This window comes from Bos taurus, chromosome 11 (assembly GCF_002263795.3).
Source record: "Bos taurus isolate L1 Dominette 01449 registration number 42190680 breed Hereford chromosome 11, ARS-UCD2.0, whole genome shotgun sequence".
Classification (NCBI taxonomy): domain Eukaryota; kingdom Metazoa; phylum Chordata; class Mammalia; order Artiodactyla; family Bovidae; genus Bos; species Bos taurus.
The window spans coordinates 71,781,253-71,804,480 of record NC_037338.1 but is presented as its reverse complement, the minus strand read 5'-3'; the positions used below and the strand labels follow the sequence as shown (position 1 = coordinate 71,804,480).

At 37.9% G+C, this 23,228-nt stretch overlaps 1 protein-coding gene and 1 pseudogene across 6 annotated transcripts in view; both read left to right on the top strand.

Annotated features, from left to right (window-relative positions):
• Positions 1 to 15,216, top strand: part of LOC132346500 (mitochondrial import receptor subunit TOM6 homolog) — a 42,939-nt pseudogene extending 27,723 nt beyond the window's left edge.
• Positions 1 to 23,228, top strand: part of BABAM2 (BRISC and BRCA1 A complex member 2) — a 422,242-nt gene that overhangs the window by 31,429 nt on the left and 367,585 nt on the right. For all 6 annotated transcript variants that reach the window (XM_059891476.1, XM_059891480.1, XM_059891478.1 and 3 more), the window contains exon 3: positions 15,139 to 15,215. In XM_059891476.1, the coding sequence (XP_059747459.1) occupies positions 15,139 to 15,215 (77 nt within the window). The remainder of the gene's footprint in view (positions 1 to 15,138; positions 15,216 to 23,228) is intronic.

Here is a 23,228-nt window from a genome sequence, read left to right as displayed (position 1 = left end):
CTCTCCCATTCTATCCTCCATTTTTATCTCTGCCTTGTCTGTCTCCACTGCAGTTCACTCTTCTACTTTTTGCTTGTTGTTTTTTCTTCTCTCTGTCCCCTGCCAGTTTCCCATCTGTTTTTTTCTGTACCTTCCCTTTGCACTGTTCATGTTCACTCAAATTTATTTATTTTTTATTAGAAAAGCATATATTGAGCAGCTAGTAAGTGTAAGGCACTGTGGAGATACAAACATAAATAAAATGAGCATCATGGAAAATCAGTGAGAGAAAGATCAAGGCTCTGCTGGTTCATTCCCTTGAGAATCTGAACCACTGCAGCCTGCCAAGATAAACACTCTCCAGTCCTTTCTTGTAAGGAGCAGGAATTGAGATTGAGATCTAGATACATAGGATATAAATGATACAGAATATAAAGCCGAGTTCCGAGAATAGGGAATACATCCATTTAGGTCATGTTTGGGGTCAAGGATTGAAAATGGTGGCATAAAACTGTTATAGGAATATTTTTATTGAACAAATTAAAAGTGTTTAGTGTAAAAACTGCTTTTTCTAAATTTATGTTGTATAGTACATTAAATGTAAAGGAGTAGTATGTAAGTTGGCCTTGTCCCTGGGGATTTCTTATTTTTTTTTTTTTTTTTAGTGTAAGAATTAACGGCATTTTCACAATTGGAATAAGAATCTGTCGAGGACATTTATGTAACTTATTTGACTTTGACATGACCTTGAAGTGTGCTTGTCATCTCTGGCTCCACTTGCTCACCTGTACTATATATGCAGTAGTTATCAGGAACCTCCTGTGTGTTGTCGGGTATGCTGCTGAGCACTAAGGGATCAAAGTTTTAATGTACTCTAGTTCATTATAGAGCTTTTATTCTAGCAGACTATTTGTGTCTTTGGTTTTGCCCTGTTAAGGACACTTGCTGGTAGGTATTTTTCCTTCCTCTGTCTTGATCAGACCCAACTTATTCTTTGAGGCCAGTTATATTCCAGTGAACCTTCTTTGATTACTTCTGCTGAAAGTGGTTTCTCTGCTCCCTCAGCTTCTATTGTGTTTATTTTCTTTAGCCACTAATTTGGCAATTAATCATGTTAATTGCTTTGTGACTTGTATCTATTGTTGTCTTGAGTTGTTATTTAAGTTGTGCCTTGTTTGACTTTCACAGATTTGATTTTTGTCTTCTGATTACAGTTCAAGGTTCTTGAGGAGAGAGACTCCTTTCTGTAACTTACAGCAGTCATCTTGTTCAATCATGAACCTCAAATAATTTGATTATGAACCCCTAATACATGCAAGTTTATTTAATTATAAAGCATGCTTGTATATTATAAAGCAAATATAAAAAAGAATGATATATCCACTCTATATATAAAATAGATAATCAACAAGACCTACTATATAGCACAGGGAACTCTACTCTGTATTCTGTTATAACTTTTGTGGGAAAGAATCTAAAAAAGAATACCTGAAACTAACAATACACTGTAAATCAACTATACTCCAATATAAATTAAAAATTAAAAAATGATATAAAATGGAATAAGCATTACTGTAAATGTAATTTATATAGTTGAAAAATTGTTTTTGGCTGTGGTGTGAAAAATGCAGGATCTTAGTTTCCCTCAGTTCAGTTCAGTCGCTCAGTTGTGTCCGACTGTTTGAGACCCCATGAATCGCAGCACGCCAGGCCTCCCTGTCTATCACCAACTCCCGGAGTTTACTCAAACTCATGTCATCGAGTCGGTGATGCCATCCAGCCATCTCATCCTCTGTCGTCCCCTTCTCCTCCTGCCCCCAGTCCCTCCCAGCATCAGAGTCTTTTTCAATGAGTCCACCCTTTGCATGAGGCAGCCGAAGTATTGGAGTTTCAGCTTTAGCATCAGTCCTTCCAGTGAACACCCAGGACTGATCTCCTTTAGAATGTAATGGTTGGATCTCCTTGCCATCCAAGGGACTCTCAAGAGTCTTCTCCAACACCACAGTTCAAAAGCATCAGTTCTTCGGTGCTCAGCTTTCTTCACAGTCCAACTCTCACACATCCATACATGACCACTGGAAAAACCATAGCCTTGACTAGACGGACCTTTGTTGGCAGAGTAATGTCTCTGCTTTTAAATATGCTATCTAGGTTGGTCATAACTTTCCTTCCAAGGAGTAAACATCTTTTAATTTCATGGCTGCAGTCACCATCTGCAGTGATTTTGGAGCCCCCCAAAATAGTCTGACACTGTTTCCACTGTTTCCCCATCTATTTCCCATGAAGTGATGGGACCAGATGCCATGATCTTCGTTTTCTGAATGTTGAGCTTTAAGCGAACTTTTTCACTCTCCTCTTTCACTTTCATCAAGAGGCTTTTTCGTTCCTCTTCATGTTTCCCTGGTGGCTCAGAGGTTAAAGCATCTGCCTGGAATGTGGGAGACCTGGGTTCGATCCCTGGGTCAGGAAGATCCCCTGGAGAAGGAAATGGCAACCCACTCCAGTACTGTTGCCTGGAGAATCCCATGGACGGAGGAGCCTCGTAGGCTATAGTCCATGGGGTCGCAAAGAGTCAGACACGACTGAGCGACTTCACTCACTCACTCATCTGCATATCTGAGGTTATTGATATTTCTCCTGGCAATCTTGATTCCAGCTTGTGGTTCTTCCAGCCCAGCGTTTTAACCTGCACCCCCTTGCAGTGGAAGCACGGAGTCTTAACCACTGGACCAAGAGGAAAGTCCCAGGTGTAACACTTTATATTCATCTTTAACAAATACTTATAATTTGATTTGGAGTAAAGAAAATGAGTATTCCCAGTTACAAATTTTTAGAAAACTTACTGGCTCCATAAGAGTTAAGAAAAATTCAATTAAAGAGGAGATGAAGATTATGAAAATAAACTATTTCAAAATGATTTGGTATCATGGGAAAGGAAAATGTGAAGTTGCATATGCAGGTGGCTGTGTTGATCCACTGACAATAAAAAATCCGGCTCAGATTACTGTGATCAGTACTAAGCCTAGACATGGTACACATTCATAGCAGTGGTCAAACTGAGTGTGCATTAGAGTCTCCTGGAGGGCTTATTAAACCATAGATAGCTTAAAACATATTCTTACAACTTAATGAATATTAAAACATGAACGTCTGAGTTACCACTACCCCAGTCAAGAAATAAAATGTTTGGCAATGCCCCAGAAACCCCTTATGTGCCTCTTCCCAGTCACCACCCCATTCTTCCCTCATTGGTAAACCACTGTTCTGACTTTTGTAGTCATCACTTTCTGCTTTCTTTGCACTATTTTTATCAGTATACAAACATTATAGTTTTTTTTTTCTAGTTTTGAATTTCAAATAAATGGAAACACACAGTATGTATTCTCTCTTTAAGCAATATGTTTGTGAGATTTATCCACCTTGTTGCCTGTAGATATGGTTTATTTATTTTATTGGTATATAATATTTCTTTTGATGATTACATCCTAATTTGTCTTCCTAGCTTCCTGAGCTTCCCTGGTAGCTCAGCTGGTAAAGAATCTGCTTGCGGTGCAGGAGATCCTGGTTTGATTCCTGGGTTGGGAAGATCCCCTGGAGAAAGGATAGGTTACCCACTCCAGTATTCTTGGACAGTGAAGAATCTGCATGCAGTGTGGGAGACCTGGGTTTGATCCCTGGGTTGGGAAGATCCCCTGGAGGAGGGCATGGCGACCAACTCCAGTATTCTTGCCTGGAGAATCCCATGGACAGAGGAGCCTGGTGAGCTACAGTCCGTGGCGTCACAAAGACTTAGACATGACAGAGCGACTAAGCACATCCTGTAGCTAATAGGCATTTATATGGTTGTTCAGTTTGAAATTCTAGTTTAGTTGTTCAGTTTGGGGCTATTTTCAAAGATTGCTACTGTTATTGACATTTTTGTATTCTTTGGTGAGGGCTTACCTGGTGGCTCAATGGTAAAGAATCTACCTGCCAGTATAGGAGATATAGGTTCAATCCTTGGGTTGGGAAGATCCCCTGGAGAAGGAAATGGCAACCCACTTTAGTATTCTTGCCTGGGAAATCCCACGGACAGAGGCATGGTGTCACAAAAGAGTTGGACACAACTTAGTGACTAAACAACAAATTCTTTGGTGAGGTGTTGTTGGTGGTGGTTGAGTCGCTAAGTGGTGTCTGACTCTTGCGACCCTATGGACTGTAGCCCACCACGCTCCTCTGTCCGTGGGATTCTCCAGGCAAGAATCCTGGAGTGGGTTGCCATGCCCTTCTCCAGGGGATCTTCCCGACCCAGGAATCGAACCCAGGTCTGCATTGCAGGCAGTTTCTTAACTGACTGAGCTGTGAGGGAAGCCCCATTTTTGGTGAGGTATATGTACACATATCAATTGGGATCATTTTAGGAGTAAAATTGCTAGATCGTAGGGTTGTATATGTATTTAGCTTCAATTACTACTGTCCAGTGGTTTTTCAAAGTGGCTGTACCAATTTATACTTCTGCCAGCAGAGTATAAGAGTTCTTGTTTGTCTTCATCCTTGTCAGTACTTGGTTGAGATTTTAATTTTAACTACCGTGATGGGTGTGTTGTGGTAACTTATTGTAGGTTTAAGTTGTATTTTCCTGGTGACTAATTCAGTTAAGCACATTTTCATGTGTTTATTGACCATTTGGATCCCCTTTTATGAAGTGCCCCTTTGAATCTGCTAACTTAGTTGCCATTTTCTTACTGACTATACAGGAGTTCTTTATATATTCTGAATATGAGCTTTAATCAATTTTGTATGTTGTAGATATTGTTTCCCACTCTGAGGGTTGTCTTTCACTGCCTTATGTGTGTGCTAAGTTGCTTCAGTCGTGTCCAACTCTGCGACCTCATGGACTGTAGCCCACCAAACTCCTCTGTCCATGGGATTCTCTAGGCAAGAATACTGGAGTGGGTTGCCATGCCCTCCTCCAGGGGCTCTTCCAGACCCAGGGATTGAACCCACATCTCTTATGTCTCCTGCATTGGCAGGCAGGTTCTTTATCGCTCACACCACCTTCACTCCCTTAATGGTATTTTTTGATGAACAGATCTGTAATAATATTAATGTGATCCTATTTACCCATCTTTTCCTTTATAGTTAGTGCTTTTGGGGAATTTTGTTCACCCCAAGTTCTTTTATTAAAGGTTTTAATTTTGTTTTGGAATATAGCTGATGTTGTAATAGTTTTGGGTGGATAGCAAAGGAACTCAGCTATGCATATACATGTATCCATTCTCCCCCAAACTCCCCTCCTCTCCAGGCTGCCGCATGACATTGAGCAGAGTTCACTGTGCTTTAGAGTAGGTCCTTCTTTGTTCACCCCAAGTTCCTGAAGATATTCTTCCATTATCTCCCTCCATCCCAGGTTATCTTCTTAAAATATTTTTTTTCCTTTTTTTTTTTTTCCAACTACAATTTTATTTTATTTTTAAACTTTACAAAATTGTATTAGTTTTGCCAAATACCAAAATGAATCCGCCACAGGTATACATGTGTTCCCCATCCTGAACCCTCCTCCCTCCTCCTTCCCCATACCATCCCTCTGGGTCGTCCCAGTGCACTAGCCCCAAGCATCCAGTATCGTGCATTGAACCTGGACTGGCAACTTGTTTCATATATGATATTTTACATGTTTCAATGCCATTCTCCCAAATCTTCCCACCCTCTCCCTCTCCCACAGAGTCCAAAAGACTGTTGGACTTGATTTTTGTGGAGTGTTATGAGGGTAGGCATTGGGTTTTGTATTTTTCACTGTAAGTATCAATATGTCCAGCTGACCCAGCATCATTTATTGAAAACACTTTTCTTTCCTCACTTCTGTGTAGAGCTACCTTTGTTAGAAATCAAGTGTTCAGGTATGTGAGGGTCTTTCTCTGGACTGTCTCTTCTGTTTATTTGTTCTTTTTGTCTATCTTTGTACCAATATCAGTACTTTAATGATTTATAGTAATTTTTGATAGCCAATAGAGCAGGTTCTCCTACTGAGTTTTTTTCTTATTGTGGTAAAATATCATACAAAATTTACCATTTTAATCATTTTAAGTTTATGTTCAGTAGCATTAAGTATATTGATGTTGTTGTGCGGTCATTGTCACCATCCATCTCTATAACTTTTTCATCTAGCAAAACTGCAACTCTGTACCCAGTAAACACTCTTTCCCTTCTTTCCTCAGCCCCTGGCAACCATCATTCTCTTCTCGGTCTCTCTGACTTTGACTACTCTGTATACTGCACATAAGTGGAATCATACAGTATTTGACCTTTTGTGGCTGGCTTGTTTCACTTAGTGTAGCATTTTCAAGGTTAATCCATATTGTAGCATGTGTCAAAATTTCTTTCCTTCCTAAGGCTACTGAATAACATTCCATTATATGTGTAGACTACATTTTGCTTATCCATTCATCAGTTGATGAGCACTTGGATTGTTTCCACCTTATGGCTATTATAAATAACTCAAGTTTTTCTTCGTCAAGAGAATCTAGTCTATTCTTAGTTCTTAATATTCCATTTACATTTTAGATTCTGCCATTCGGTTCCAGATCAACTTAAGAACTGTTGTCTTTTCATTATGTTTCTTTTAATTTGTGCACATGGTATCTATGTTCTTTTTTTTTTTTCTTTATTTTCTTCTTAATAATAGCTTTTCTATATAGTGCTCTTGTGCACCTTTTGTGACATTTATTTCTATATATTGATTGTTTGATGTTATTTTTAATGGCATCTCTCTAAAAGTTTTTATTTTTTGACTGACTATTGATGGTATATCGATATACGTATACAGTATACAGTTGATTTTGTGTATGTTCTTTGTCTAGCAGCTTTGCTAAACTTGAATGTCATTTCCAGTGATAGATGTGAAGATTTTAAAATGCTTTCTACATAAGGCCATATTACCTACAAATAAGTATAGTTTTATTTCTTCCTTTCCAATGTTTATACCCTTATTTCCTCATATTGCAAACTTTGTACTAGCCAGGATTTCAATTTCAATGTTAAGTAAAAGTGGTAACAAAGGATATCCTTGTTTCATTCTGTCTCAAAGGTAAAAATTTAACATTTTGTTACTAGTATAATGTTGCTGTAAGTTTTTTATAGATGGCTTTTACCATATTAAGGAAGTTTCTTTTTTATCCTTGTTTTCAAAGAGTCTAAAAAAATATGAATGGATATTTAATTTTATCAAACACTTACCCTGAACTTACTGAGGTAATCCTCTTAATTTTCTTTACTGTTCTGTTAACAGAGTGAATTAAATGCATATATTAGAAAAGAAGAAAGGTTGAACAGTAATGAGCTAAGCATCTATCTCTAAAAGTTAAAGGATTTCCCCTTGCCTACTTAACTGTTAAAAATAGTATTTGAGCCCATCATTCCTACTGAAATGATATTATAATGTAAACCACATTTTTGCTATAGAACACCTACTAAGATTTAAAAATACTCCCCACTCTAAAGTCAAGTTGAAACCTCTCATTTGTAAATGGAGATACAGCGGAGAAACTGAGAATAACAGTTGATGCCACATGAACTGGCAAACACATATTTTTGAATATTTTAATTTTATAATTTTTAAAACATTCTGGGCTGAGTCACTTATTTTGGTAATGGCATTTTGGATTCCTATGCTATGAGTTACATCCCTCACTTTCTAGTAGGGTTCAGAAATAGATTTTAGACTTTAGAGATGTAGAGGATGTACTTGGTATATCAGGAACATCATATGTCATCAAGTGGGTAGTTCAGTCTCCTAGATAATCATCTGAAACATCTACCTCAGTGTGATTTTGCTGCTTTCTTTTACCAATTTTAATTCATGAGTCTTCTTGTAGAAAGGCCTAAGACTTGCCCTAGTGGGTTTTGATGTAGTCATCTAGTTGTACCATAATTTCCTTCCAAGACTGAAGGTGAAAGATTCTGTGAATCAGAAGTTCAGATACCGCCACAGATAAAATGCCCATTTTATAGATTATTTAGATGGCTGTTAAGATATCCTACTTCAGGCTTCTAGCTTCTTTATTGCTGAATTTCAGTCTGGAAACCATGATAATTTTGAAAGTGCTTTAGTCTGAGTGGAATTTTTGATGTTAGAGTTAATTCAGAGAAAATTAACTCTGTAAAATGAAAATGTGCTGAATATCAACTCACAGTAATTCACTCTAATTTATGACTTAATAGTTATTTAAAATGCAGTTATTGGTCTTTGAACCTGTTTTTGCTTCATATTCACCTGGTATTTTAGGTTGCCAAAGCTGAAGACTTCCTTCTTAGCTGATGTTAAATATTGTTAGTTAAGCACACACGTCATTATCAAGAAAACAGGAAGCTATGTAGGAGAACATGCCAAATGGTGAATTAATAGTTAGAGTAAAGGAAACTGACGTCTACTCAGGGAAGGAACCCTAGACTCATCTACTTTGTTCTTTTTAGGTGGCTTGAGGAATAGAAATGGTTTGTCATTACTTTTTTCCAGAAAGTATGTCAAATAATAGGTTTAGCTTTAAACTGGAAAGCATATATTTTGCATTGTCTAAAAAATGCTGATGTCTTAAAGGTTGTACAATATCTTCATTTAAATTTGTTAAATCAAGATTAATTCTTGGCTGTTACTCAGATCGTGTGAAGTCTTGTGAAATTGCCTACCTTTTCTTCTTTATAGTGAAACTCTCCTTATTTGAGTACGATCTCAGTAATTAGGAACAAGTAATGATTTAAAAAGGATTCAAATCTAAATTTACATTTCACTATTATTTAAAGACTTTGTTGAATAAATCAAGAGTGTCAACACTGCAGCACAGATTTAATCAAATACATTTGTTGAGAAGAATTATAATTCACATTTTTCATTAATTCTGATGGTTTTCTCTTTAATTATTGAGAGACGATTTAGTTTGGTGGTTAAGAAAACGGGCCTTAAAGATGAAAAGAAAATGGGCCTTGGAGCTAGATATCCTGGGCTTGGATCCCAGGTCCGTCACTTACTAGCAAGTTATATAGCTTTTATTTGCCTCAGTTTCCTCATCTGTAAAATGGAGACAATAATAGCACCTATTGCTGAAGGTTGCTGTGGGCTTAAATAATTTAATTAAAGAACTTAGTGCCCTTTGCACAGTATATGCCCAATAAATGTTAGCTGCTATTGTTATTATTTATTTTGAAAATAGAGTAATTTTTAGGTTATGACTTTAAATTCTGAGTTGCACGGACAGTTCTTCAAAGGGAGGACCTTCCACAAAAAGTCACTTTTAACTTTCTCAGAGGTGCAGATGAGAATGGCTTCCCAATTCCAGTTAAATCATTGGTTCTTGCAGGAAAAGAGCACTAGACTGAGAATCAAATTTTACGCAAACCTTTCATTCAGCAAACCGTTACCTCCATGCATAGTTGTTGGACTCTCCATGTCCTCGACATAAGTGCTGCTGGATTCTGAAGATTAGAGATGATTTAAAGATGCTTAGGTCAGGGAGACTAAGCTGTGACTAGAGTGCCTTGGAAGTAGTTTCCAATCTGTTGTCTATAAAATGACAATTTTTGAGTTTAGTTGATGATTTCAGTCATCAGTACTGGGTTCGTAGCACTCTGCTGGATTGCTGTACTAAGACATTTTGAAAATGGTAAAGCAGTTCTTGGCACCAAGAATCTTAGAACTGGTAGGAAAAACAAACCAACATTAGAAAATAGATAAAAGATAATATCGAGAGTCATGTGATTAGATGGGAAATAGGAAATTGTAGGGATGATAGTTTGAGAAGATTATTATGCTTAGCATTTTATCATGTCAGTGGTTAGCTCCAATTTCTTAATAAGGTACCAGAGTAAACTGCCTGATTTGATGTTAACTTGAGAGGAACCTTCTTTTTCTCAGAGTACATCATGAGAAATGCTGGGCTGGAAGAAGCACAAGCTGGAATCAAGATTGGCAGGAGAAACATCAATAACCTCAGATATGCAGATGACACCACCCTTATGGCAGAAAGTGAAGAAAAAGAGCCTCTTGATAAAAGTGAAAGAGGAGACTGAAAAAGTTGGCTTAAAGCCAACATTCAGAAAACTAAGATCATGGCATCCAGTCCCATCACTTCATGGCAGATAGATGGGGAAACAGTAGAAACAGTGGCTGATTTTATTTTTCTGGGCTGCAAAATCACTGCAGATGGTGACTGCAGCCATGAAATTAAAAGACACTTGCTTCTTGGAAGGAAAGTTATGACCAACCTAGACAGCGTATTAAAAAGCAGAGACATTACTTTGTCAACAAAAGTCTGTCTAGTCAAGGCTGTGGTTTTTCCAGTAGTCATGTATGGATGTGAGAGTTGGACTGTAAAGAAAGCTTTCGCCGAAGAATTGATGCTTTTGAACGGTGGTGTTGGAGAAGATTCTTGAGAGTCCCTTGGACTGCAAGGATATCCAACCAGTCCATCCTAAAGGATATCAGTCCTGAATATTCATTGGAAGGACTGATGGTAAAGCTGAAACTCCAATACTTTGGCCTCCTGATGCAAAGAGCTGACTCATTTGAAAAGACCTTGATGCTGGGAAAGATTGAAGGCAGGAGGAGAAGGGGACAACAGAGGGTGAGATGGTTAGGTGGAATCACTGACTCATGTCTAATGAGTTTGAGTAAACTCTGGGAGTTGGTGATGGACAGGGAAGCCTGGCGTGCTGTAGTCCATTGGGTCGCAAAGAGTTGGATACGACTGAGTGACCAAACTGAACTGAACTGAAGTGTCACTTGGGAATTCCCACATGCATAATCTTTTTAAAAGGGAGCTCAACACCCTTTGTTTTCTTACCTGTTAAACTTTAAAATAGTGAATCCCCAGTATAATGAGGTAATTAGAATTTAGTGGAAGATACATTTTTAGAGCATGGTTCATCCCCAAACCCTTTTTATGTTATAATGGTAAGATAATGTCTTTTTGTTCTTGTCGTTGCTGTATTCCCAGCTTCTAGCACACTGCTTGATGTGTAGTCAACACTCAAGAAATATATTTGAGAGAGCATCCTGCAGTGATCCAGTTAACGTTAGGCCTCTATACTTTCATTGCTGAGGGCATGGGTTCAGTTCCTAGTCAGAGAACTAAGATCCCACAAGCCTCCACTTGGTGTGGCCAAAAATGAAAAATAAAGTAAGAAAACAAAAATATCGTTGAAAGGCAAATTTGAAGTTACATTTGAATTATCAGCAATTTCTAAGTCATTAAAATTATTTTATTATTAAAAGATACTGGTCTTTTTAAACCTTAGATCTAACTATGTTAGGGCAAGTTGCCATTATGCAAATATAATTTTAATGAAGTTAGTAGCTTCTTACTTACTAGCTTTTTCATACTTGGGTAAGGAGATGTCTTTCTAGGAGAATGAACTTGCGTATTGTATTAGTTCTCTGTTAACTGCATTTGACCGCAACTTCATAGGAGACCTTATGCCAGAGTTGCCCTGCCAAGCCATTCCTAAACCCTGACATGTGAGAAACTGTGAGAGATAATAAATATTAGAAATGTCATGTTTTGTGATATCATAATATAAAGAGTTTCATACATCTCATTTGAAGACTGTTCATCGGTAAATCACCCTGCCTTATTTCCTTTTGAAAAGGAGTGAGGCACTTTAGAAGAAAAAGATAAATCAAGCCATCATAGCCAAGTTTCCTGAGTCAAGATATAAAAGAATATGTTTAGCTTTAAAATATTTAATTGTAGAATAGTTCATGTTCATTATTAATCAAAACAATGCAGAAGGTCATTGAAGAAAGTTCTAAGGATCACCCCAAATCCTACTACATTTGGTGATGCTCTTTTTGAAACCTGTTTTTGTACATGGACATAAGCACACTTAGATCTTTCTTTTCCATATGTGGAACCTTTCTTTTCATCTGTGTTTTTCAGTATTTTTTAACCCAAACGTTTTTTTTTTTATTAATTGAAAAACTATTGGCCTCCTTGAGTATGGTTTGAAATTTCACAGTAAATTAAACATGACCAAAACCAGTTTTAGACGGAGGTAATTTAAAAACAAAACAGTTTAATCTTAAATGAACCATTAGGTAAGATGACATTGGCTTGTTTCCCATCAAGCTGTTTATCCTAAGAAATATGGAAGACAGCATAACAAGATATTTTAAATAATTTGCTCAATGTTTCCTTGGAGGAGAAGCTGAGTGCTGTTTAGGAGAGAGAGACAGCTTAGCCTTTCTTCTCTGCTCCCTTGAATAGTTTGGTTCTTGGCCCCAAATTTGTGTATACCTCTCAGCCAGACAGAAGCCCTGCAGTTAACTGGAGATTAGCTGATGTAACCCATGTATAGTCCTGCTTGAGGACTTTTACCCCTGCCACCATCCCCACTAAGTAAGTGATCTTTCCAACAATAGACAGGGCTCTTTTTTGATGAGTTTTTCTTCTATCTTCTTTTGTGTGTGTGTGCTGCTTTAGTGGCTCTTTTAGAATGGCTATCCCTCCCATGGATCTGCCTCTGTTTCCCGGAAGAATTGGCTGTCAGCTGACACTCAGCTCTTGACTTCCCTTCTCCCTCAGCTTGCTTCTCTCGTAGTTGTCCCCGTTGAGTAAATCCTCTCGTCTCCATTGCCCCTAGTCTTTCCCCAGCCCGAGGGCCCAGCATCTTTCTTGCCTGTAGTGGATTTGTCTCTGGTTGCCTGGTTTCTGTTTTACCTTTTCACAGTCCCCTTTTCCATACAGTGTACTGGATAATCTTTTAAAAACATAGACTCAGATAATAATACTCCTCCTAAAACCCTCCTTTGTACTCAGAATAAAACCTGAATTAATCGCCACCGCTTCCGTGGCTCTGCGTGGTCTGTCCCTTGTGTATCTCTTGTCCTGATCTTTTGCTGTTCTGATCTCCTGCCGTCACTCTGCTCTAGCGGCATTGCCCAGACTTAGCAAGATCCCTTCCCCCAGAAATACCCAACTTGTTCCTGCCTTCACGCCTTTGCACCAGCTGTTTTCTCTGCCTGGAATGCTCTTCACCAGAACTGTGCATGGTTGGCCCCTTTGCATTATTCAGGTTTCAGATTTCACCACCTCCAAGGGTCTTTCCCAGTCTTCCAGCATCCTGTGGCTCCTGTTTTATTGCAGCTCCCTGTTTTATTTTCTTCATCACATTTAGCAGTCTTAAACTATCTTTGCACATTTGTCGCTTCTTTTTATTTTTTAAATCATTTCTCCTTCCCTTGCCAGAATTTAAGTATCATGAGACTGTAGCTCTTGTCTATCTTGTCCACCCTCTATTCCTAAGACGTGGAGCAATGTTCAGTCAGTCTTAGCTAAGTGAAAAGAATCAGTGAGTGAATCACTCAGATGGAGAAATGTATTTTTTTCTGCCCTGAGGTGGCTGGGACCAGCCATTCAAGTAGAAAAGGAGGAAGGTGAAAAGGCAGAGCACAAAGACACTTTCCTAGTCCTGGTTTAAGCCTAAAGTGAATAATATAAAGTGTGGCACCACAGTGACTGTAATTATTTCAAAATTTAATTCACATAGTAGAAGGATGAATTTATTCAAATTAGAATCAGATTAATCTTGAGGATTTCCTGTACTACTAATAACTTCAGTCATTAAGTGATGTAGGTGATTTGATCTTCAAGCCTCCAAAGACACTTGATTGTATGGTTATTTGTTAAATTATTTAAAAACATTGTTGAATATAATGTAAGAGAAAAAAATTCTTAGTGTTGCTTGTAGAGTCATTTCTGTCATTAGATTATACTTCATATTTTATAATGTTAGTGTTTAAGTGTTTTCCATAAGTGTTTTCAAAGAACTACTATGTTGTAGGCTAGAAAAGATGTTACTATGAGAGAGAGATTTTAGTACCTTTAATAAAATGTGCCCCAAAGAATTTTTTATATTGAAAGGTAAAGGAGACTGTGATCTTAAAACTTGTAAAAAAAAATTAAAGTAAGTTACTCTGTAATTACTAGTGCCGTTTTGTTGTTTAGTTTATAAACTAATGTTTTTATTGACCCCTAAGGATAAAGAGGAATACTCGACCTGGTGTGCGTGCGCTCAGTCCCTCAGTCTGGTTTATGCTAAATATGTTAAAGTTTCTGTCTACTTTTCTCTTTCACATTTATAGGGTTTTGGGAAAAAGTAATAGTAAATCTCATATGAGCTCTGAGTTAGTGTTTTTAGAGTCAGCACTTCTCAAATTTCGTTTCACGTGCCGGTTGCCTTTCACAGTGGCCGTCTAGGGAAGTGGCACATTTGTTCCAACAGTGCTTCCTTTCCTTAAACCACTTAGGTAGGTTCTTTTTCAGAAATGTTTCATAGGCAGTTTTGGAATTCTGAAAAAAATCCTTCTTACTCTACCAATGAAATACTTTGCTTATTTTTTTGACTAAATGAAGACATACAACTTCCTCAACTGACTTCATATTAATATTTTATTAATTTATGAAGCCAATATTGCTGTTACACAGTTGAAGTTATGACTCAGAAGATCATGAGAGAGAGTTTACAAAGTAAATCTGTGTAAAGAACAAAGAACATTGTATAACCTTGCGAAGTAATAGATTTAAAAATAAAACAACAAGCTGTTGAGACCTGGGTGACTAACTCACCCACCCCCCCCTTTAAATTTGCATTTTATCTGAAACTGAGTGCAGAGCATTGTGCTCTGCTACAGATGTAAGTTATGGGGTGCCAAATCTAGAGGAAGCGCCTTGTTTTCGGGGAAAGAGAGAAAACCATCTGGTACCAGAAAAAGGCCAAAAGTGGGCTCTTTTTAGTACTAACTGAGTGAAAACTAAGAGTCTATATATAAAATATGACCATAAAACTACGCTTCTTTTACAATTCTTGGCATCAAAGACTACAGACCTGTTTTGGATCATGTACCTGTTTTCAAAGTTGAGATACACTTCTTTGAGAGAAGTAGCTGAAGCAGTGTTGGTATTTAATGTTAGAAGGCATATAGGTTTTCTTGTGAGATAAACGAATTATTTCTTTGAACACAGGTCTTATTTTGCCTTAGCCTCCATGACCATTAAGGGCTTTTATTTTGGTCTATAAGTCAGTGTTTTAATCACTGGTCTGTAAGGATTACTTTTAATTAACTTTATTTAATATTATAAATATGTGGGGTTTTGAGAAATGCTTTTCATTTCTTTCTTTTTTAAAAAGCTGCACGTCATTGACTCCTGGACCCAACTGTGACCGATTTAAGTTGCATATACCATATGCTGGAGAGACATTAAAATGTAAGTAAATGATGACTATTTTACTGAAAATGTAGATTACAGTGCTAGCTATTGGACTTTGTGCTTTAGTGTTTTTATTTCTGGCTTTTAAGTGTTATCTCGTAAGATATCAATCAGAAGGATTTACCATTTTTTGAAAATTTGTCTTTTAGTCCTAGTTCTAGTCAAAGTAAGACAGTTGGCAGGCAGTAAGTTGTGGTCAAGTGGGCATGCACATGTTTTTTATAGCAAAGATCAGAAATATAAATGACTATAAGGCCAGACTGGTAACATGAATGAGGGAAGTAGGTTAGGGGTGGCAAGTTGGAGCACTCAACCCAGTTTTGAGGGGTTACCATTACTGATTCATTGAGAAAAGGTGGAAATCTGCATTTTTATTTGAATTCTCTCAGTTTTAGACATTGGCCACTTCTTCAAAATTACAGTGTGGGCCAGCGTTATGTAGGCCAAACCAAATGTGTGTGTGTGGGCTGCCTTGAGCTCTTGAAACTCTGGTTTGTGACCTCGATGAATAATATGCAAGACCTCCTGTTGGATTTAGTCCACCATCTGTAGCACTTGCCTGGGTTGCGTCAGCACTTCTCTGCCGTAATCACCAGGACTAAAGCTGTAGCCTGTGATGATGGAGATGATGATCGCTTTGGTTGGGTAGTATCAGTACTCTCATCAGGAATTTTCCCTTGAAACCAGTCTACTGAACAGGGTATGAAAGTCTGACTTGTCTTACAAAGAGGAATAAAGAACAAAGATATTGAAGGTGGGACAGATGGGCAAACAGTACCTTTCAGACCATGGATTGTGTGTTTTGGCATTTTAGACCAGGAAAGGCCACATCTTAATATTTGTAGAATCACTCTATATTAATTTACCAATTGAAACATGAACTGAAAAATTTGTGACGTGCTGACCTGTTAACCTTTTATTGTTAGATCATTCTCTGGAAACCATTAAAATAGAAAAGAATTTCACCTGCCTGAGATAGTAGGACAGATCGGATTGCTACTCTTTTGGGGAAAAATATTATTAACTAAATTTGAAAGAAATGATCAAAGTAAATCATTAATGTGGTAAAAAATGTAAGTAGTTCAGAATTTTTTAACATATGAAAGCAGTGGTCCTCTGTCCCATTTCTCTCCAATCCTAGACCTATGTCTCAAAGGAACCACTTAAAACCTTAAAAAAAATTGTTTCAGTGTCTAGTTCTCCTGGGGATGATCTCCATATATCTAAGTAATATGCTTATGCCTCTGTTTCTTGGCTTATCAGTTTTAGATGTTACTATCTTTTGACTTCCTGCACTGATGAATGAGGTATTGGCCTGTTTTCATTGTACCATTTATCTCTCTCTTGTCATCTTCATCTTATAAAGTTACATTATTGTGATTATATCACCACTGTTGGTTCCTGTATTGGGAAACAAGGGAACAGTGAGAGACTTTATTTTCTTGGGCTCCAAAATCACTGCAGATGGTGACTGCAGCCATGAAATTAAAAGACGCTTGCTCCTTGGAAGAAAAGCTATGACCAACCTAGACAATGTATTAAAAAGCAGAGACATTACTTTGCAAACGAAGGTCTGTCTAGTCAAAGCTATGGTTTTTCCAGTAGTCATGGATGTGAGAGTTGGACTGTAAAGAAAGCTTTCGCCAAAGAATTGATGCTTTTGAACTGTGGTGTTGGAGAAGACTCTTGAGAGTCCCTTGGACTGTAAGGAGATCCAACCAGTCCATCCTAAAGGAAATCAGTCCTGAATATTCATTAGAAGGACTGATGCTGAAGCTGAAACTCCAATACTTTGGCTACCTGATGCAAAGAACTGACTTATTGGAAATGACCCTGATGCTGGGAAAGATTGAAAGCAGGAGAAAAGGGCAACAGAGGATGAGATGGTTGGATGGCATCACTGACTCAGCGGACATGAGTTTGAGCAAACTCCGGGAATTGGTGATGGACAGGGAAGCCTGGCGTGCTGCAGTCCATGGGGTCTTAAAGAGTCAGACATGACCGAGTGACTGAATTGAGCTGATTGGTTACCCTGTAGCTTCAATTTTTTTTTAAAGATTGTTTGATGTGGACCACTTTTAAAGCCTTTATTGAATTTGTTGCAGTTTTGCTTCTCTTTTTTTATGTTTTGCTTTTTTGGTCCCAAGGCATGTGGGATCTTAGTTCCCTGACCATGGCTGGAACCCCCACACCCTGCATTGGAAAGCAAAGTCCTAACCATTGGACTGCCAGGGAAGTTCCTTCTTTTTTTTAAAGACTCATTTAAAGCATTGTATTGTATAGTTAAATGAACAGCTCCTGAAAATTCTTAGTAAATCCCTGGCACACAGTTACCACTGTTGGTTCTTAAGCAAAATCTCTGTGCAATAATGATGCTCACTTAGTGTGCTTTTGTTTAGTTTCCCATTAGCCAGTATTCTTGCCTAGAGAATCCCATGGACAGAGGAGCCTGGTGGGCTGCTGTCCATAGGGTCACACAGAATCGGACACGACTGAAGCGACTTAGCATGCATGCATGCATGCGTTGGAGAAGGAACTGGCAACCCACTCCAGTATTCTTGCCTGGAGAATCCCAGGGACAGAGGAGCCTGGTGGGCTGCTGTCTGTGGGGTCGCACAGAGTCGGATACGACTGAAGTGACTTAGCAGCAGCAGCAGTAGCCATAGACTGTGTCTTTTGGCTCCCCACTGTGTAAGATGATGATATTAACCCCTGTCCTCCTTCACCTTTCAGTTTTTGTCTTCTGTTATTTTCCTTTTGCATTGTCAAAGTTGATAACTTATTGTCTGTTCTAAATCTGTAATTGCCGTATGTGCTTTGTCTATAAATTGCTTGACTGATTACCTTGCAGGCCTGCTCCTGTGGTTATCACTGTAGGATTCACCTTTATTCTCTTGGGTTTGACCTTGCGTTAAAAAATTATCTGAAAAACTCTCAAATCGATACCCTTTGAGGTGCCTCAGCGCTTCAATATGAAGGCCAAACTAAAACCTCTTTAGATTTACAGATGGAAATTGTTTTTTAATATCTTTTGATGTTAAAATAGGATAGAATCATCAAAATAACTGAAACCAACTGCATAAATTTTGAAACAAGTTATTGCTGTCTGATAGTATAAACTAGAAAAATTTATATACATAAAGTCAAAACAGATGAACAAACTCTTCAAACACCTAGTTAAAATTCAAGTGATGATCCATTGAACTTATTGGACTGGTGTTTTGTGAATCTGCCCACCTAATGTCCGTGATTATATAGCAAGGTTATTTTGCTTTCCTTAATTTGTGTAACTTTTAGGCCATGGCAATTAAAGTTTCTCTCTTTGTAACTGTACTTATTTAAATTATTTCAAAATTAAATCTCTTTACAGTATTTTATACAGTTTATCCCTTGGTATCGATGGGATTGGTTCCAGAAGCCCCTGCAGATACTCAAGTCCCTTAGATAAAATGACATAGAACATTCGGTCCTCCATAGTCATGCGTTTTGCATCCATAAATATGGAGGGCTGACAGTAAACGTTTCTAAGCGGAGTTTGTTGAATTATGATGCATCAATGGTAGTAGTAATGTAAAAAGCTTCTTTATCTAACGGTTCTCATTTAAAACTTGTGGTATGAGATTTAAACTATAATTTTAACCAAGGCTGAATCAAAGTATTTGGAGTTTACTTATTACATAACTTTAAACTCAGAGAAGTTAGAAATGGAGACCTTTTTGTTTATTTTGTTTATCAAATTATATCTTCAGACCCTAGCACTGTAATGATATTCAGTTAGATATTTATTGAAGGAATGTGATGAATGCATGCATGAATTTTTGAATCTTAGTGTTCAGATTTTTGTTGGTTGAAGTATAGTGTAGTAAAGAATGTGACATTCTGTTACTTGTATCAGCCAACAGAATTCAACAGAAATTCAATCTTTAGAAGTTATTTATTACACAAGGAATTTGTAATTGGAACATTGCTCATAACAATTCAGAAAACGGGAAGGACATACAGTATTTTGCAGATTTGGAGTCTGTTTCCATTTTCTGTATATATTTTACTGTGCCTTCTCAAAGCAGATTAATGAAAATAATGTGTGACTAAATTTTATATTTTGGAATATTTTATGTACTAGGAAATAGTTCTTCTATAAATGTTTCATCTGGAATAAAGGAAGCTGAATAAAGGAAGCTTTGCAGTTAATAATAGTGAAAATGAAAGACAAAGGAGAGGGCATATTTCTACCTGTAAATTTATGAATTGATTCCTAAGAATTACCTGTATGTATAATGAAATAATAGACATTAAAAAAAAAAACCACAGAAGAGTATCGTGCATTAAGAATGACGTTTCCTCAGCTCTTTTTAATGTGAAGAGAAAACTGTTGGGTGTTGAAAGAGGTGCCAATTTGTGTTAGATTCTCATGGAAAATATCAAAGGATATCTGAATTGAAGAGAAGTCCTTGAATTGCATGATTGTAGAAGAAATAACTAGTACTTACTTAAAGAGGTTTGGAAAAGTGACTCTTCAGTGATCAAATTGATTTAAATAAAACAAATAGTAATGTCTAGGATAGTGCCACTGAAATGACTCAAAATATGCAAGGTACAGCCAAATTCACAGAGGAAGATGAGAGTCATGTATATGTGTATTTGGAATAACTGTCATGCTCTATAGCACTTAACTCTTGAAAAAATTATTGTGTTTGTGCTTTTGTGTATCCTATTTAAATAGGGTGGTAGTGAGGCTGTTTTGATCATTTTATTTCCAGTCTGTACCTGGCATTTAGAGGGACTAAATACATGTTTGTGAAATGAATGAACCATGCTCATTCTTTGGATATAACACTGAGAGGTTTGATGAAGTGGCAGAATCCTGAAATATTCTCAATTTTACAGGTTTTTTGAACAGCACTATTTCATAACTATAAAGAGAGATAATGGAAATATTTTAAGTTTTATAAAGCAAATCTGTGGCTAGTAAATCAAAAGATTTCCTAACATTGGTTTCAAATATGAAATTATCTTTTGTTTAAAATTGCTGTTTTTAATACTGACAATTTGTTTTAATCAGGGACTGTTTGGTTATAAGAAACCCATTGGAACAAACATAAACTAAGGAGTTTGTTTGTTTGTCTTTATAAGGAATTAAGTGAATTCCATGGTGCCCACGGACAGGAAGTATAACCAGGCCTTGTAGGGACTGGAAGGATGGTGGGCACAATAGTAACCAGGCAGTATCTGTGTTCTTGAGTGTCTTTGTCCTGTAACATATTTTCTTGTCATCATATTCACTTTATTCTTTATAAAAAAATTTATTTATTTTTAATTGGAGGATAATTGCTTTATAATGTTGTGTTGGTTTCTGCCATACATCAACATGAATCATCCACAGGTATACATATGTCCCCACTTTACTCTTTTTCCACCAAATTTCTGTTTCTCCTCACAGAGAGTAGAAATGACTTCCTGAGCTCCCCTAGGACATGGTGACTAAGCTCATGGCCAGCAGAGACAGCCTATGGTCTAAATTCCTGGGAGAGAGGGTCTGATTGGCATCTTGGGCTGGGTGTTCACTTGTGATCCAGTCATATGGTCAAGAGTTTTGGTTAATGGCTTGGGTACTAGAGGCCAGTTTAACACAAAATGAGCATGGGGTGGGCAGGTACCCAGGAACCTATCTATCACACTGTTTCAGGAGTTCTTTCTAAAGAGCTTCCAAGTGAAACTAGAGACATTTTCCCTTTGTCTTTAGCAACAGAAGCAATGCCATTGTTTATCATCTGAGAGGAATGATGAATATTTCAAAGCCATTTGTGACAGAGTCAAGAAGTCATGCCAAAAAAATTATCTCCAAAGGTTTTGAAGTTGAAAGACTTTCCCAGAGGAAAAGCTTTTTTTCCCACAGGAAAAAGTGAAAAAAAAAAAAAAGATAATGATTTGAATAATATATTATTATCCTCTTCCATGTCTTCAGAGGAACAGTATAAAATTACTGTTCGTTTCCAAAGCTTTGATACTACATCACTAAATTTAAATTTTTTTTGAGAATTATTACAAGAAAAAGAAATCAATCTCAGAGCTCCTATTTCAGTAGAATGCACCATTTAATTGAACAATAGTCAGACACATACAAAAATTTTTATAGGCAAATTGCAAATAGTGTTCCCGAATTTCTGCTTTACTGAATCTTGAAATTCAGCTTCATTTTTGATTCTGTCTCAAGTAGTTTGGCTGCTTTATGTGCGTGTGTGTGTGCGTGTGTGTGTGTGCTTCTTTCATCTCAGGTCTATTATATATTACTTTGTCTTAGCCAGTCAGCATAGTAAACTCAGAATACTCTCTTTCCCTCCTCTTTGTCCTCTAAGACTTCACTTATGTAGTACTGTGTAGAGACACTCAAGGTCTTCATACTGATGACTGTCAAACAGAAACTAAACCCCAAACTGGTAACACCAGAAGGTCCCAGTGGTGTTGTGGAGAAGTTTGTTGCCTCAGCTGAAGGAGATACTAGGGTTCTGTTGATATATCTAAAAGAATCTTGCACTTCCCTTAGGTTTGTTCTCATACCTTGTGTTTTGAACTTTGGTACATCCAAAGGCTGGCTGCTGTGGCTGCAGCTGTTGGCAGTTTTGTTGTGATGACAGTGTTATTTTATGAAAAAGTTCTAAATAATCTGCTTGGGAAATGTTAACCACGTAGTCTTTCCCCTCTTCCCTTCAATATTTTAGCAGCCAAATCCCGCAGCCTAGCATTAAAACTGTCACAATCTGCCCTTCCAGCCCCTCCATGGGCCCCCTTCATGGACCTCAGCTGATGACAGTCCCAGTCAAAAGCCTGTACAAATGATTTGCTTGTTGTCCTTCTCAGATATCCTGCTTGTCCTCTTTCTGCCTTTGTTCACACTGTTTAGTCTTCAGTGTTTGTGCTTAGTTGCTCAGTTGTGTCTGACTTTGCGGCCCCATGGACTGTAGCTTGCCAAGCTCCTCTGTCCATGGGATTCTCCAGGCAAGAATACTGGAGTGGGTTGCCATGCCCTCCTCTAGGGGATCTTTCCAACTCACGGCTCGAACCCGCATTGCAGGTGGATTCTTTATCCTCTGAGCTGCCAGGGAAGCCCTTTAGTCTTCAGTAGGACTTCCTGATAGCTCAGTTGGTAAAGAATCTGCCTGCAATGCAGGAGACCCTGGTTCCATTCCTGGGTTGGGAAGATGCCCTGGAGAAGGGATAGGCTACCTACTCCAGATAGGCTTCCCTTGTGGTTCAGCTGGTAAAGAATCCGCCTGCAATGTGGGAGACCTGGGTTCGATCTCTGGTTTGGGAAGATCCCCTGGAGAAGGGAGAGGCTACCCACTCCAGTGTTCTGGCCTGGAGAATTCCATGGACTATACGGTCCATGGGGTCCCTAAGAGTTGGACATGACTGGGCAACTTTCACTTTCAGGACGGACCAAAGAAATAGTAAAATGGCCTGACAGTTCTGTGACATATTTGGTTCTTCACTCGCACTCACCAGCCTGCCTCTCCAGTGGCTGTACTCTCTACAGGGCTCCTTGGCCAGCACTCTTCTTGTCTTTAGGATCACCTGCAAGGAGAGGAGGAGCGAACCAGGACTTTTACTAGGACTTGTAACAGTTGCGCTAAGCAAAAAGTTGGATGTACAGTCCAGGGATTTAGTTTGGCATCATGCTGAGAAGCATTATAATTTTCCTTGGTAGCATAGTTCATTTTACTTTATTTTTATCTTTTTAAAAGATTCATTTACTTAAGGATTATTATTATCTAGCATTCAAGGTATTTTTAGAGGCTAATTAGGGAGGCAGGTCACCTTTGATTTAGTGACTGTTCTAAAAAATGCTCATTGAAAGGCAAGTAAAAAGTGCTAATTTTGTGGATTAGACATTAACTCTCCCTTAAACTTTGAGGATTCCTTTGTCTTGGTATTTCAGAATGTTTTTTCTTGAAATTCATGGAATGTTAGAAGAATTTTTAAGAATAGCAACTAACATTGTTAAAATTTTGT